The sequence below is a fragment of the Oncorhynchus kisutch genome, linkage group LG18 (genome assembly GCF_002021735.2).
Source record: "Oncorhynchus kisutch isolate 150728-3 linkage group LG18, Okis_V2, whole genome shotgun sequence".
Classification (NCBI taxonomy): domain Eukaryota; kingdom Metazoa; phylum Chordata; class Actinopteri; order Salmoniformes; family Salmonidae; genus Oncorhynchus; species Oncorhynchus kisutch.
The window spans coordinates 7,469,721-7,484,720 of NC_034191.2; the positions used below are offsets into that span (position 1 = coordinate 7,469,721).

The 15,000-nt window shown below is 41.0% G+C and overlaps 1 protein-coding gene across 2 annotated transcripts in view; it reads left to right on the forward strand.

Moving 5' to 3' along the window:
• The window catches only part of LOC109886410 (muscleblind-like protein 1), a 132,469-nt gene that overhangs the window by 21,595 nt on the left and 95,874 nt on the right, over positions 1–15,000 (forward strand). For both annotated transcript variants that reach the window (XM_031796213.1, XM_031796214.1), the window contains exon 2: positions 10,970–11,837. In XM_031796213.1, coding sequence (XP_031652073.1) covers positions 11,664–11,837 — 174 coding nt within the window. In that variant the 5' untranslated portion in view covers positions 10,970–11,663. The remainder of the gene's footprint in view (positions 1–10,969; positions 11,838–15,000) is intronic.

The window sequence follows — 15,000 nt, forward strand, 5'->3', positions numbered from 1 at the left end:
CTATATAACTGTGTGTTCTATATAGCTGTGTGTTCTATATAACTGTGTGTTCTATATAACTGTGTGTTCTATATAACTGTGTGTTCTATATAACTGTGTGTTCAATAAAGCTGTGTGTTCTATATAATTAGCTGTGTGTTCTATATACATTAGCTGTGTGTTCTATATAACTGTGTGTTCTATATAGCTGTGTGTTCTATATAGCTGTGTGTTCTATATAATTAGCTGTGTGTTCTATATACATTAGCTGTGTGTTCTATATTCATTAGCTGTGTGTTCTATATAGCTGTGTGTTCTATATACATTAGCTGTGTGTTCTATATACATTAGCTGTGTGTTCTATATAGCTGTGTGTTCTATATACATTAGCTGTGTGTTCTATATAGCTGTGTGTTCTATATACATTAGCTGTGTGTTCTATATAGCTGTGTGTTCTATATACATTAGCTGTGTGTTCTATATAGCTGTGTGTTCTATATACATTAGCTGTGTGTTCTATATACATTAGCTGTGTGTTCTATATAGCTGTGTGTTCTATATACATTAGCTGTGTGTTCTATATACATTAGCTGTGTGTTCTATATACATAGCTGTGTGTTCTATGTAGCTGTGTGTTCTATGTAGCTGTGTGTTCTATATAGCTGTGTGTTCTATATAACTGTGTGTTCTATATAGCTGTGTGTTCTATATAACTGTGTGTTCTATATAACTGTGTGTTCTATATAGCTGTGTGTTCTATATAGCTGTGTGTTCTATATAGCTGTGTGTTCTATATAGCTGTGTGTTCTATATAGCTGTGTGTTCTATATAACTGTGTGTTCTATATAGCTGTGTGTTCTATATAGCTGTGTGTTCTATATAGCTGTGTGTTCTATATAGCTGTGTGTTCTATATAACTGTGTGTTCTATATAGCTGTGTGTTCTATATAACTGTGTGTTCTATATAGCTGTGTGTTCTATATAACTGTGTGTTCTATATAACTGTGTGTTCTATATAGCTGTGTGTTCTATATAGCTGTGTGTTCTATATAGCTGTGTGTTCTATATAGCTGTGTGTTCTATATAGCTGTGTGTTCTATATAACTGTGTGTTCTATATAACTGTGTGTTCTATATAACTGTGTGTTCTATATAACTGTGTGTTCTATATAACTGTGTGTTCTATATAACTGTGTGTTCTATATAACTGTGTGTTCTATATAACTGTGTGTTCTATATAACTGTGTGTTCTATATAACTGTGTGTTCTATATAACTGTGTGTTCTATATAACTGTGTGTTCTATATAACTGTGTGTTCTATATAACTGTGTGTTCAATAAAGCTGTGTGTTCTATATAATTAGCTGTGTGTTCTATATACATTAGCTGTGTGTTCTATATAACTGTGTGTTCTATATAGCTGTGTGTTCTATATAGCTGTGTGTTCTATATAATTAGCTGTGTGTTCTATATACATTAGCTGTGTGTTCTATATTCATTAGCTGTGTGTTCTATATAGCTGTGTGTTCTATATACATTAGCTGTGTGTTCTATATACATTAGCTGTGTGTTCTATATAGCTGTGTGTTCTATATACATTAGCTGTGTGTTCTATATAGCTGTGTGTTCTATATACATTAGCTGTGTGTTCTATATAGCTGTGTGTTCTATATACATTAGCTGTGTGTTCTATATAGCTGTGTGTTCTATATACATTAGCTGTGTGTTCTATATACATTAGCTGTGTGTTCTATATAGCTGTGTGTTCTATATACATTAGCTGTGTGTTCTATATACATTAGCTGTGTGTTCTATATACATTAGCTGTGTGTTCTATATAGCTGTGTGTTCTATATACATTAGCTGTGTGTTCTATATACATTAGCTGTGTGTTCTATATACATTAGCTGTGTGTTCTATATACATTAGCTGTGTGTTCTATATAGCTGTGTGTTCTATATAATTAGCTGTGTGTTCTATATAGCTGTGTGTTCTATATAATTAGCTGTGTGTTCTATATTCATTAGCTGTGTGTTCTATATACATTAGCTGTGTGTTCTATAAACATTAGCTGTGTGTTCTATATACATTAGCTGTGTGTTCTATATAACTGTGTGTTCTATATAGCTGTGTGTTCTATATAGCTGTGTGTTCTATATTCATTAGCTGTGTGTTCTATATAGCTGTGTGTTCTATATAGCTGTGTGTTCTATATTCATTAGCTGTGTGTTCTATATACATTAGCTGTGTGTTCTATATACATTAGCTGTGTGTTCTATATAGCTGTGTGTTCTATATAATTAGCTGTGTGTTCTATATAATTAGCTGTGTGTTCTATCTCACCCTGGTACAGCATCCAGCTACTGTAAGGGCTCCAGGTTTTCACACATATAATGACACGTATTAGCAGTGTGTGTGGGTGCGTCCGTGTGTCATGGTGTTGCTTCCACCTCTCTCCAGCCTGGGCTTGAACCAGGGATCCCATGCACACATCGACAACAGTCACACTTTTAAGTTTTGTTCCTTTTCGCTCCGACAAAAGCCACAGCCCTTTCAGAGCAAGGGGAACTTCTTCAAGGTCTCAGGTCGAGTGAATTCACCGATCTTTTCTAGAATGCAAATCTTATTAGCCAGCCATTTCACACTGGTTTCATCTCTCTGTGTGTGTGTGTGAGTCTTGTGTTCTCGACCAAAGGTTTTTCTTATAGAAGGCCATGCAGGTGTTGGAGAGAGAAAATTGCCACTAGGAACACACAGGCCTGGGTACGTGAGCAAAGGGGGATGGAGGGACTGAGGGATAGAGGGAGGGGGTCGGCTCTCACACCTCCTGGGAGTGACAGAAGAGAGCGAGGCGATACCTTGCTCTAACTTCTTTACAGGTCTTCACAGAGATCTGCGGCCGACTGTCTAGTGGGTCTTAACTTTTATTATTTTCTTGGCCTTTTGAGGCAGAAAAACAGACCCCTGACCTGTCCGTCAGATTACGCCTGCCCCTCAGTGCAGGAGAAGAGGAAGAGGAAGGATGAAATCAGCAGTGTGGAGGAGAGTAGGTAAATCTGGCTGCTTAGTGAATGGAGATGTCTGTATCCTCTTATTGAATGGAGATGTCTGTATCATCTTAGTGAATGGAGATGTCTGTATCCTCTTATTGAATGGAGATGTCTGTATCCTCTTAGTGAATGGAGATGTCTGTATCCTCTTAGTGAATGGAGATGTCTGTATCCTCTTATTGAATGGAGATGTCTGTATCATCTTAGTGAATGGAGATGTCTGTATCCTTTTATTGAAGGGAGATGTCTGTATCCTCTTATTGAATGGAGATGTCTGTATCATCTTAGTGAATGGAGATGTCTGTATCATCTTAGTGAATGGAGATGTCTGTATCCTCTTATTGAAGGGAGATGTCTGTATCCTCTTAGTGAATGGAGATGTCTGTATCCTCTTAGTGAATGGAGATGTCTGTATCCTCTTATTGAATGGAGATGTCTGTATCATCTTAGTGAATGGAGATGTCTGTATCCTCTTATTGAAGGGAGATGTCTGTATCCTCTTAGTGAATGGAGATGTCTGTATCCTCTTATTGAAGGGAGATGTCTGTATCCTCTTAGTGAATGGAGATGTCTGTATCCTCTTATTGAATGGAGATGTCTGTATCCTCTTAGTGAATGGAGATGTCTGTATCCTCTTAGTGAATGGAGATGTCTGTATCATCTTATTGAATGGAGATGTCTGTATCATCTTAGTGAATGGAGATGTCTGTATCATCTTATTGAATGGAGATGTCTGTATCATCTTATTGAATGGAGATGTCTGTATCCTCTTATTGAAGGGAGATGTCTGTATCCTCTTAGTGAATGGAGATGTCTGTATCCTCTTATTGAATGGAGATGTCTGTATCCTCTTATTGAATGGAGATGTCTGTATCATCTTATTGAATGGAGATGTCTGTATCATCTTATTGAATGGAGATGTCTCCTCTTTATCCTCTAACATTACCCTCCCTCCCTCCCTCCCTCCCTCCCTCCCTCCCTCCCTCCCTCCCTCCCTCCCTCCCTCCCTCCCTCCCTCCCTCCCTCCCTCCCTCCCTCCCTCCCTCCCTCCCTCCCTCCCTCCCTCCCTCCCTCCCTCCCGTCTGTCTGACACACACACACACACACACACACACAAACACACACACACACACTTTCCCAGAATTCCAGCATTGGACTTAGAAAGTAGTTCACCACAGTGGAGATATAATAGGAGACCAGGCTGCAACACATCAACAGTCATTATCTGAACAATGGAGTGTGTTCACCTCCTCCCTCCTCTCCAAACCATATGTCTCTCTTTCTGTCCTCTTCTCTCCTCATGCACCATGCTTAGGTACTACTTATGACTGAAGGTGTGTGGGAGCAGGTCAACGTAGAGCTATTTCTGACTAAAGGTGTCTGGGAGCAGGTCAACGTAGAGCTATTTCTGACTAAAGGTGTCTGGGAGCAGGTCAACGTAGAGCTATTTCTGATTAAAGGTGTCTGGGAGCAGGTCAACGTAGAGCTATTTCTGGCTAAATGTGTCTGGGAGCAGGTCAACGTAGAGCTATTTCTGACTAAATGTGTCTGGGAGCAGGTCAACGTAGAGCTATTTCTGACTAAAGGTTTCTGGGAGCAGGTCAACGTAGAGCTATTTCTGACTAAATGTTTCTGGGAGCAGGTCAACGTAGAGCTATTTCTGATTAAAGGTGTCTGGGAGCAGGTCAACGTAGAGCTATTTCTGACTAAAGGTTTCTGGGAGCAGGTCAACATACAGATTTTCCAGGTGTGTAATATTTGTTGTTATCTGGTCAGGTGTGTTGAGACGTGAATTGAATTGAAAATAAAAATGTGACTTGACTCATGTGAGAAGCAAGTAGAGAGGTAGAGTAACAATTCAGCTAGCTACAGTATCTACTATATTAGTAACAATTCAGCTAGCTACAGTATCTACTATATTAGTAACATTTCAGCTAGCTACAGTCTACTATATTAGTAACATTTAAACTAGCTACAGTATCTACTATATTAGTAACATTTCAACTAGCTACAGTATCTACTATATTAGTAACATTTCAACTAGCTACAGTATCTACTATATTAGTAACACTTCAGCTAGCTACAGTATCTACTATATTAGTAACATTTCAACTAGCTACAGTATCTACTATATTAGTAACATTTAAAATAGCTACAGTATCTACTATATTAGTAACACTTCAGCTAGCTACAGTTTCTACTATATTAGTAACACTTCAGCTAGCTACAGTATCTACTATATTAGTAACATTTCAACTAGCTACAGTATCTACTATATTAGTAACATTTCAACTAGCTACAGTATCTACTATATTAGTAACACTTCAGCTAGCTACAGTTTCTACTATATTAGTAACACTTCAGCTAGCTACAGTATCTACTATATTAGTAACATTTCAACTAGCTACAGTATCTACTATATTAGTAACATTTCAACTAGCTAGTCTCTACTATATTATTAACATTTCAGCTAGCTACAGTATCGACTATATTAGTAACATTTCAACTAGCTACAGTATCTACTATATTAGTAACATTTCAACTAGCTAGTCTCTACTATATTAGTAACATTTCAGCTAGCTACAGTATCTACTATATTAGTAACATTTCAGCTAGCTACAGTATCGACTATATTAGTAACACTTCAACTAGCTACAGTATCTATTATATTAGTAACACTTCAACTAGCTACAGTATCTATTATATTAGTAACACTTCAGCTAGCTACAGTATCGACTATATTAGTAACATTTCAACTAGCTACAGTATCTACTATATTAGTAACACTTCAGCTAGCTACAGTATCTACTATATTAGTAACATTTAAACTAGCTACAGTATCTACTATATTAGTAACATTTAAACTAGCTACAGTATCTACTATATTAGTAACACTTCAGCTAGCTACAGTTTCTACTATATTAGTGACACTTCAGCTAGCTACAGTATCTACCATATTAGTAACATTTCAACTAGCTACAGTATCTACTATATTAGTAACATTTCAACTAGCTAGTCTCTACTATATTAGTAACATTTCAGCTAGCTACAGTATCGACTATATTAGTAACATTTAAACTAGCTACAGTATCTACTATATTAGTAACACTTCAGCTAGCTACAGTATCTACTATATTAGTAACATTTCAACTAGCTACAGTATCTACTATATTAGTAACACTTCAGCTAGCTACAGTATCTACTATATTAGTAACATTTCAGCTAGCTACAGTATTTACTATATTAGTAACATTTCAGCTAGCTACAGTATTGACTATATTAGTAACATTTCAGCTAGCTACAGTATCTACTATATTAGTAACATTTCAACTAGCTACAGTCTCTACTATATTAGTAACACTTCAGCTGACCTCTAACCTATTACCCTAGCCCTAACCTTAGCATGCACTCAACAGAGTGCTGAAACTAGTGCACTTACAGATGGACTGTCCTAATAAAGTGTGACCCAATATCCATCTGTATGGCCTCTCTCTCTCTCTCTCTCTCTCTCGGAGAATAGAAAGTGAAAACCTCATGCTCGCTTTGCGGCGCTTCTCTCCCTCCCTCGCTTCTCTCTCCTCTCGCTCACTTTCACTCCTCCCTCTCTCTCTCTCTCTCTCTCTGTCTCTCTCTCTGTCTCTCTCTGTCTCTCTCTCTCCCCCTCTCTCTCTCTCTCTCTCTGTCTCTCTCTCTGTCTCTCTCTGTCTCTCTCTGTCTCTCTCTGTCTCTCTCTCTGTCTCTCTCTGTCTCTCTCTCTCTCCCCCTCTCTCTCTCTCTCAGAACATTATTTTCTCATGACACAAGCATTTTTAAAATGTGGTGTTGATTATGGAATGTTTGTATAAAACATTTGACTGATATTGCAAGAACGTTGTGGGGTCATTCCCAAAACACAAAAACTGTCCAGTTGTGCAGATGATTCTACAGGGGGGGGGGGGTAAATGTGGATGCCCGACCCAAACTGGGCTCATGGGTGGTCCTCTGATTTAGTTCAACTCAAAAGGGAATTGGAGTTTCCTTCATTAAACAGTCCAAAATCACATTACACAATTTTACAAACAGTATCATCCTCACTCATTCATCTTATCCAACAATTCGATGTAAACCTCATATCTGAGGCTATAATATAAACAGTGTTATGGTAATGTGGCCGCAACGTCTCCCATGAGTTTATAAACATGTACCAAACGGACCAGTTCGTAGCTGGATTCTTCACCGATCTTTTATACCTTCTCCAGAACATAAATGTTGTTTGGACCTCAAGTTCTGTGAGGTGGAAGAAATTCCTTTGTTCTCTATGAAACTTCACTCTGTCTCTATACTGTGGCCATGAGGAGATCATCTCCTCCCGGAATTTACGACCTCCCTCTGACCACAGCAGCCTATGTGAATGAGATAGGGAGAGGGGGATGGGGCTTGCTGTACCCAAAAAGGGCAACGTCATGACACCACCTTCTCAGTAGGCCGGTCTCCTCCAGGAGACCTCTTCCGGGTTACCACATTCTCCAGTAGGCCACGTCATCTCCTCCAGGAGACCTCTTCCGGGTTACCGCCTTCTCCAGTAGGCTGGTCTCTTCCAGGAGACCTCTTCTGGGTTATCACCTTCTCCAGTAGGCTGGTCACCTCCCATAGAGCAGGTCATTAGGGGGAAACCCAGTGGAGGCCTACGGCACTTCACGGATCCAGAACATTAGATGGGTTAATAGCTGGACCCACTTCTTCCAGTCCCGCTCGATGACATTCCGCAGTCTTTGTTTGAGCGTCTTATTGAACCGTTGTCATGAATCGGCTCGAAGTCCGTAACTAAAAGGAAGACAACTTGGAGATAAGGAATAACAAAATATATTTATTAACTGAAGTAAACTAAATACAATTAACAATGGTGTGTGTAGTCAGTAATCAGTCGTGTAAGTGAGTGGTTAAATGTGATAATGAGGGGTGTTGAAAGGTGCCAAAACAAACAAATAAAAAAGCCACAACCAAAATCTAACAGTGCTTCTGCATGGAGAGAGTCTCCTCAATGAATGGGGAAGAGGTGTATTTATCCCGGGACACACCTGTGTCCCATTTCGCTGACGACCTTCCCGGCTCCGCCCACCGACATCCTATTAAGAAAAACAAGAGCAAAGAGAGAGAATTTGGCAGACAAGAGTGGGAGGGTCATCACACCGTTCAACGAGCACATCGGTCTGCGGATGAAAGACTTCCCGATCTGCTTTACCTGTAGGAGAGCACACAAATAATATCTTATGCTTCACCGAGTCCTGGCTGAACAACAGCATGGATAACATACAGCTGCCTGGGTTTTCGGTCCATTGGCAAGATAGAACAGCTGCCTCTGGTAAGACAAGGCATGATGGTCTGTGCCTGTTTGTAATTAACAGTTTGTGCATGAAATCTAATATTAAGGAAGTCTCAAGATTTTACTCGCCTGAGGTAGAGTATCTGATGATAAGCTGTTGGCCACACTATTTACTTTCCATCTACATTTTTCGTAGCTGTCTATCAACCATCACAAACCGATGAACTAAGACGGCACTCAACGAGCAGTAATAAAGCCATAAGGAAACAAGAAAATGCTCATCCAGAGGCGGCGCTCCTAGTGGCCGGGGAGTGTAACTTCTTATGGTTCTGCTAGCGTTCCGCTGAAAAGGCAGAGCGCGAAATTCAAAAATATTTTTTTGAAATATGTAATTTTCATGCATTCACAAGTGCAATATACCAAATTAAAGCTTAACTTGTTGTTAATCTACCCCTCGTGTCCGATATCAAAAAGGCTTTACAGCGAAAGCACACCATATGATTATGTAAAACACATACAGCCATTTCCCAACCAAAGAGAGGAGTCACAGAAAGCAGAAATAGAGATTAAATTAATCACTAACCTTTGATGATCTTCATCAGATGGCACTCATAGAACTTCATGTTGCACAATACATTTTTGTTTTGTTCGATAAAGTTGTATGTAAAATATCAGTTTACATTGGCGCATTGGCGCGCAATCTTTAGAATGTTTTTAACATAAATATTCAATAACGTTTCAACCGGAGAATTCCTTTGTCTTCAGAAATGCAATGGAACGCAGGTCACTCTCACGGCCGTGCGCGTGGCCAACTCATGGCACTCTGCCAGACATCTGGTTGAAACAGCTCTCATTCCCTGCTCCTTCACAGTAGAAGCCTCAAACAAGGTTCTAAAGACTGTTGACATCTAGTGGAAGCCTTAGGAAGTGCAATATGACCCCATAGACACTGTATATTATAAAGGCAATGAGTTGAAAACCTACAAACCTCAGATTTCCCACTTCCTGGTTGGATTTGTCTCAGGTTTTCGCCTGCCATATGAGTTTTGTCATACTTACAGACATCATTCAAACAGTTTTAGAATCTTTAGAGTGTTTTCTATTCAAATCTACTAATAATATGCATATATTAGCTTCCGGGCCTGAGTAGCCGGAAGTTTACTCTGGGCACTCTTTTTATCCGAACGTGAAAATGCTGCCCCCTAACCCAAACAGGGAAACTCTAATCCATTTACCTCATTTCTATCAGCATGTTACATGTGCAACCAGAAGGAAAACAACTCTAGACCACCTTCACTCCACACACAGAGACGCATCGCTGACATTTTCAGCCTGTCCCTGACCGAGTCTGTTGTACCAACATGTTTTAAGCAGACCACCATAGTGCCTGTGCCCAAGAACACTAAGGTAACCTGCCTGAGTGACTACTGACCCGTAGCATTCACGTCTGTAGCCACAATGTCATGTGTCTCTATATCACCTAACATACAGTCCATACACGCAACTTGCCATTATATCTGGGGCGATGTTTTCTAATCTGCTTTCCTAATTTGCCATTTGCCATCATTTGAATGAAACATTCTGGGAACCATTAAAGAACAGACAGAATGTTCTGGGAACCATTAACGAACAGACAAAATGTTCTGGGAACCATTAAAGAACAGACAAAATGTTCTGGGAACCATTAAAGAACAGACTAAATGTTCTGGGAACCATTAAAGAACAGACAAAATGTTCTGGGAACCAGTAAAGAACAGACAAAATGTTCTGGGAACCAGTAAAGAACAGACAAAATGTTCTGGAATGTTCTTGTAACATTCCTGTATCAGGTGAATGATTTTTGTACCTTAAAAAATTAACATTGTGGAATCATATGCGCAACTGGACAGTTTTGATGTTTTGGGTACATATATTTTATGATGTTCTCACAATGTTACAACAAAGCTGTTCCCACAACCTGATGAAATATTCTGGAAACCTTTAAAGAACAGATATGATTCATTGTAAGTGATAGGGTATTTGATTTGACTTTCCAGTCGAGTGGCTGACAGTTGGTGTTAGGACCTACGGTGGGAGCTAGAGTGTGTGTGTGTTTGAATTAATTTTAGTATGCATTGGTGTGTGTGTGTTTGAATTAATTTTAGTATGCATTGGTGTGTTTGTGTTTGAATTAATTTTAGTATGCATTGGTGTGTTTGTGTGTGTTTGAATTAATTTTAGTATGCATTGGTGTGTGTGTGTGTGTTTGAATTAATTTTAGTATGCATTGGTGTGTGTGTTTGTGTTTGAATTAATTTTAGTATGCATTGGTGTGTTTGTGTGTGTTTGAATTAATTTTAGTATGCATTGGTGTGTGTGTGTGTGTTTGAATTAATTTTAGTATGCATTGGTGTGTGTGTGTGTTTGAATTAATTTTAGTATGCATTGGTGTGTGTGTGTGTTTGAATTAATTTTAGTATGCATTGGTGTGTGTGTGTGTTTAAATAAATTTTAGTATGCATTGGTGTGTGTGTGTGTGTTTGAATTAATTTTAGTATGCATTGGTGTGTGTGTGTGTGTTTGAATTAATTTTAGTATGCATTGGTGTGTTTGTTTGTGTTCTTGCTCTGTTAAATGCTGACTGCCTCTCCTCTCCATAGACAGAAGTGCCTCCCCCTGAAGCCTGTAGCTGTTTGGAACTGCTAAGACACACCAGGAGTCCAAGGACTGCCAACCTTGCCCTCTGAGCTTTTTTGACCCATGGTTGTGCCCCCATCTCACCCATAATCCCTCCATGCCACGTCTACCCTTCTCTGGACTTGTGATTCTATTCCATCTGTGTGTGTGAGAGGGGACTGTCCTCTCACTGTCCCTCCACTCTCTCCCCTGCTCCCTACTCCCTCTGCACGTCGTGAGCCAACCAGATCAATAGCGTCTTTCACCATCTGTCTCGCCTGACAGTTCAGCTGAGGAGAAAGGTAAAGAGTGTAAGAGAGAGAGAGAGAGAGAGAGAGAGAGAGAGAGAGAGAGAGAGAGGAGAGAAATGAGCTCATAAGTTGGTCCAGCCTGCAAAAAGCAAGCCGTCAGTGCCACAATCCCATACCCTGGGGGACAGGCACTGCAGGAATCTCATCAGTCTCAGTAAAAGGCTCTTAAGATGGGCCATAGATTCTAGGAGACTCCAGGCCAACCTCCACAAACAGGCCTCGGATAGAAAACACTTTTAGGATGGATTGTTTTATTTGATCTTCTTTAGTTTGATATCTCTCAGGAGCAAACATTCGTACACACTGAGACCTCCCTTTCGTTTTTGATATCGGTCGCTCTTAATCGACTACTCCTGACGGGTTCAAAATGGCAGTCAACGTGACTCCTATTCGGGACACAAAATGGCTGACCCTGGAGGTGTGTCGTGAGTTCCAGAGAGGGACGTGCTCGCGACCGGACAGCGAGTGTAAGTTTGCACACCCTGCCAAGAGCTGCCAGGTGGAGAATGGACGAATCATCGCCTGCTTTGACTCCCTCAAGGTGAGTCGTCAGCTGATTAAGGTCATCTGAAGGTCACCTGGGTTTAGGGGGATCTCTCTCTCTCTCTCTGTGGTTGTCCATCACACGAGGTTGGTCAGGAAGACGGGCTTGTGATAATGGCTGGAGCGGAATTGGTGGAATGGTATCAAATACATCAAACATATGGTTTTCATGTATTTGATGCCATTCCATTCATTATTATTATGAGCCACCTTCCCCCCCCTGTGCCTCACATGATCACGCAACCGGTTACCTGAATGTTGTAATCACCGTCAGCTTCCTCTTGAGGACACAAGGAGGAAGAGGAAGGTACATATGATAGGGATAGGAGTTCAGGATGAAGAAAAAGTATTCGTAGTGCTGTGCGTGTGCGTGTGTATTGCATTTCCATCTCTGGGTCAAAGGTCAGACTCACAGTTTCCCTCAGTGTGTCACAGTAACAGAGAAAAGCCAGCACACCACAGTTGACAGAGAGAGGTCACAGACTCAGAGTTTCCCCCAGTAACAGAGAAGAGCCAGCACATTACATTTGTGTATGTGTGTGTGTGTGTGTGTGTGTGTGTGTGTGTGTGTGTGTGTGTGTGTGTGTGTGTGTGTGTGTGTGTACGCGCGTGTGTGTTTGTGTATGTACGCATGAGAGTGTGTGTCTATGTACTCTAACAGTATGAATGGGTGATATGTGGGTGATATGTGCAGATATGTGCAGTGGTAAGTGATAAGATACAATGTGTTATTGTGGGGTGACACACACTCATAGTGGGTAGTCCTCATTCAGCCCACAGGGCTCTGCAATTCACCGTCGAGAGAGAGAGAGAGAGAGAATAACCGGCCTCACCCTACTAGAATCTGAATTCAAAATTCTACTGTTTGCTGAAGATCTGGTGCTTCTGTCACCAACCAAGTAGGGCCTACAGCAGCACCTAGATCTTCTGCACAGATTCTGCCAGACCTGGGCCCTGACAGTAAATCTCAGTAAGACAAAATAATGGTGTTCCAAAAAAGGTCCAGTCGCCAGGACCACAAATACAAATTCCATCTAGACACCATTGCCCTAGAGCACCCAAAAAACGATGCATACCTCAGCCTAAACATCAACACCACACATAAATTCCACAAAGCTGTGAATGAGCTGAGAGACAAGGCAAGAAGGGCTTTCTATGCCATCAAAAGGAAGATAAAATTCGACATACCAATTAGGATCTGGCAAAAAAATACTTGACTCAGTTAAAGAACTCATTGCCGTTTATAGTTGTGAGGTCTGGGGTCCGCTCTCCAACCAAGAATTCACAAAATGGGACAAACACCAAATTGAGATGCATGCAGAATTCTGCAAAAATATCCTCAGTGTACAATGTGAAACACCAAATAATGCATGCAGAGCAGAATTAGGCCGATACCCACTAATGATCAAAATCCAGAAAAGAGCTGTTAAATTCTACAACCACCTAAAAGGAAGTGATTCCCAAACCTTCCATAACAAAGCCATCACGTACAGGTAGATGAACCTGGAGAAGAGTCCCCTAAGCAAGCTGGTCCTGGGGCTCTGTTCACAAACACAAAGACACCCCACAGAGCCCCAGGACAGCAGCACAATTAGACCCAACCAAATCATGAGAAAACAAAAGATAATTACTTGACACATTGGAAAGAATTAACAAAAATACAGAGCAAACTAGAACGCTAATTGACTGTCCAGATGTGTAGGAGGAGACTCAGTATAGGAGGAAGAGTTAAATATCAGTACTTGAGTGAATATGTATTTGTCTGTTCGGCTGTTCGATTCTTTGGGAAACTTGGTGTAATCTTTTCTAGAGTCCGTCGAGTTCTTACTCTGATATTTAGAACTTAACAATGTAAAGACTCAGTGAGATGAGTGTTACCTGTCTGGTGTGTTACCTGTCTGATGTGTTACCTGTCTGATGTGTTACCTGTCTGGTGTGTTACCTGTCTGGTCTGTCTGATGTGTCACCTGTCTGATGCGTTACCTGTCTGATGTGTTACCTGTCTGGTGTGTTACCTGTCTGGTGTGTTACCTGTCTGATGTGTTACCTGTCTGGTGTGTTACCTGTCTGGTCTGTCTGGTGTGTTACCTGTCTGGTGTGTTACCTGTCTGATGTGTTACCTGTCTGATGTGTTACCTGTCTGGTCTGTCTGGTGTGTTACATGTCTGGTGTGTTACCTGTCTGATGTGTTACATGTCTGATGTGTTACATGTCTGGTGTGTTACCTGTCTGATGTGTTACCTGTCTGATGTGTTACATGTCTGATGTGTTACCTGTCTGGTGTGTTACCTGTCTGGTCTGTCTGATGTGTTACCTGTCTGGTGTGTTACCTGTCTGATGTGTTACCTGTCTGGTGTGTTACCTGTCTGGTGTGTTACCTGTCTGATGTGTTACCTGTCTGGTGTGTTACCTGTCTGGTCTGTCTGGTGTGTTACCTGTCTGGTGTGTTACCTGTCTGAGGTGTTACCTGTCTGATGTGTTACCTGTCTGATGTGTTACCTGTCTGATGTGTTACCTGTCTGGTGTGTTACCTGTCTGGTCTGTCTGATGTGTCGACTGTCTGATGCGTTACCTGTCTGATGTGTTACCTGTCTGGTGTGTTACCTGTCTGGTGTGTTACCTGTCTGATGTGTTACCTGTCTGGTGTGTTACCTGTCTGGTCTGTCTGGTGTGTTACCTGTCTGATGTGTTATCTGTCTGATGTGTTACCTGTGTGATGTGTTACCTGTCTGGTCTGTCTGGTGTGTTACATGTCTGGTGTGTTACCTGTCTGATGTGTTACATGTCTGATGTGTTACATGTCTGGTGTGTTACCTGTCTGATGTGTTACCTGTCTGATGTGTTACATGTCTGATGTGTTACCTGTCTGGTGTGTTACCTGTCTGGTCTGTCTGATGTGTTACCTGTCTGGTGTGTTACCTGTCTGATGTGTTACCTGTCTGGTGTGTTACCTGTCTGGTGTGTTACCTGTCTGATGTGTTACCTGTCTGGTGTGTTACCTGTCTGGTCTGTCTGGTGTGTTACCTGTCTGGTGTGTTACCTGTCTGAGGTGTTACCTGTCTGATGTGTTACCTGTCTGATGTGTTACCTGTCTGGTGTGTTACCTGTCTGGTCTGTCTGGTGTGTTACCTGTCTGGTGTGTTACCTGTCTGAGGTGTTAC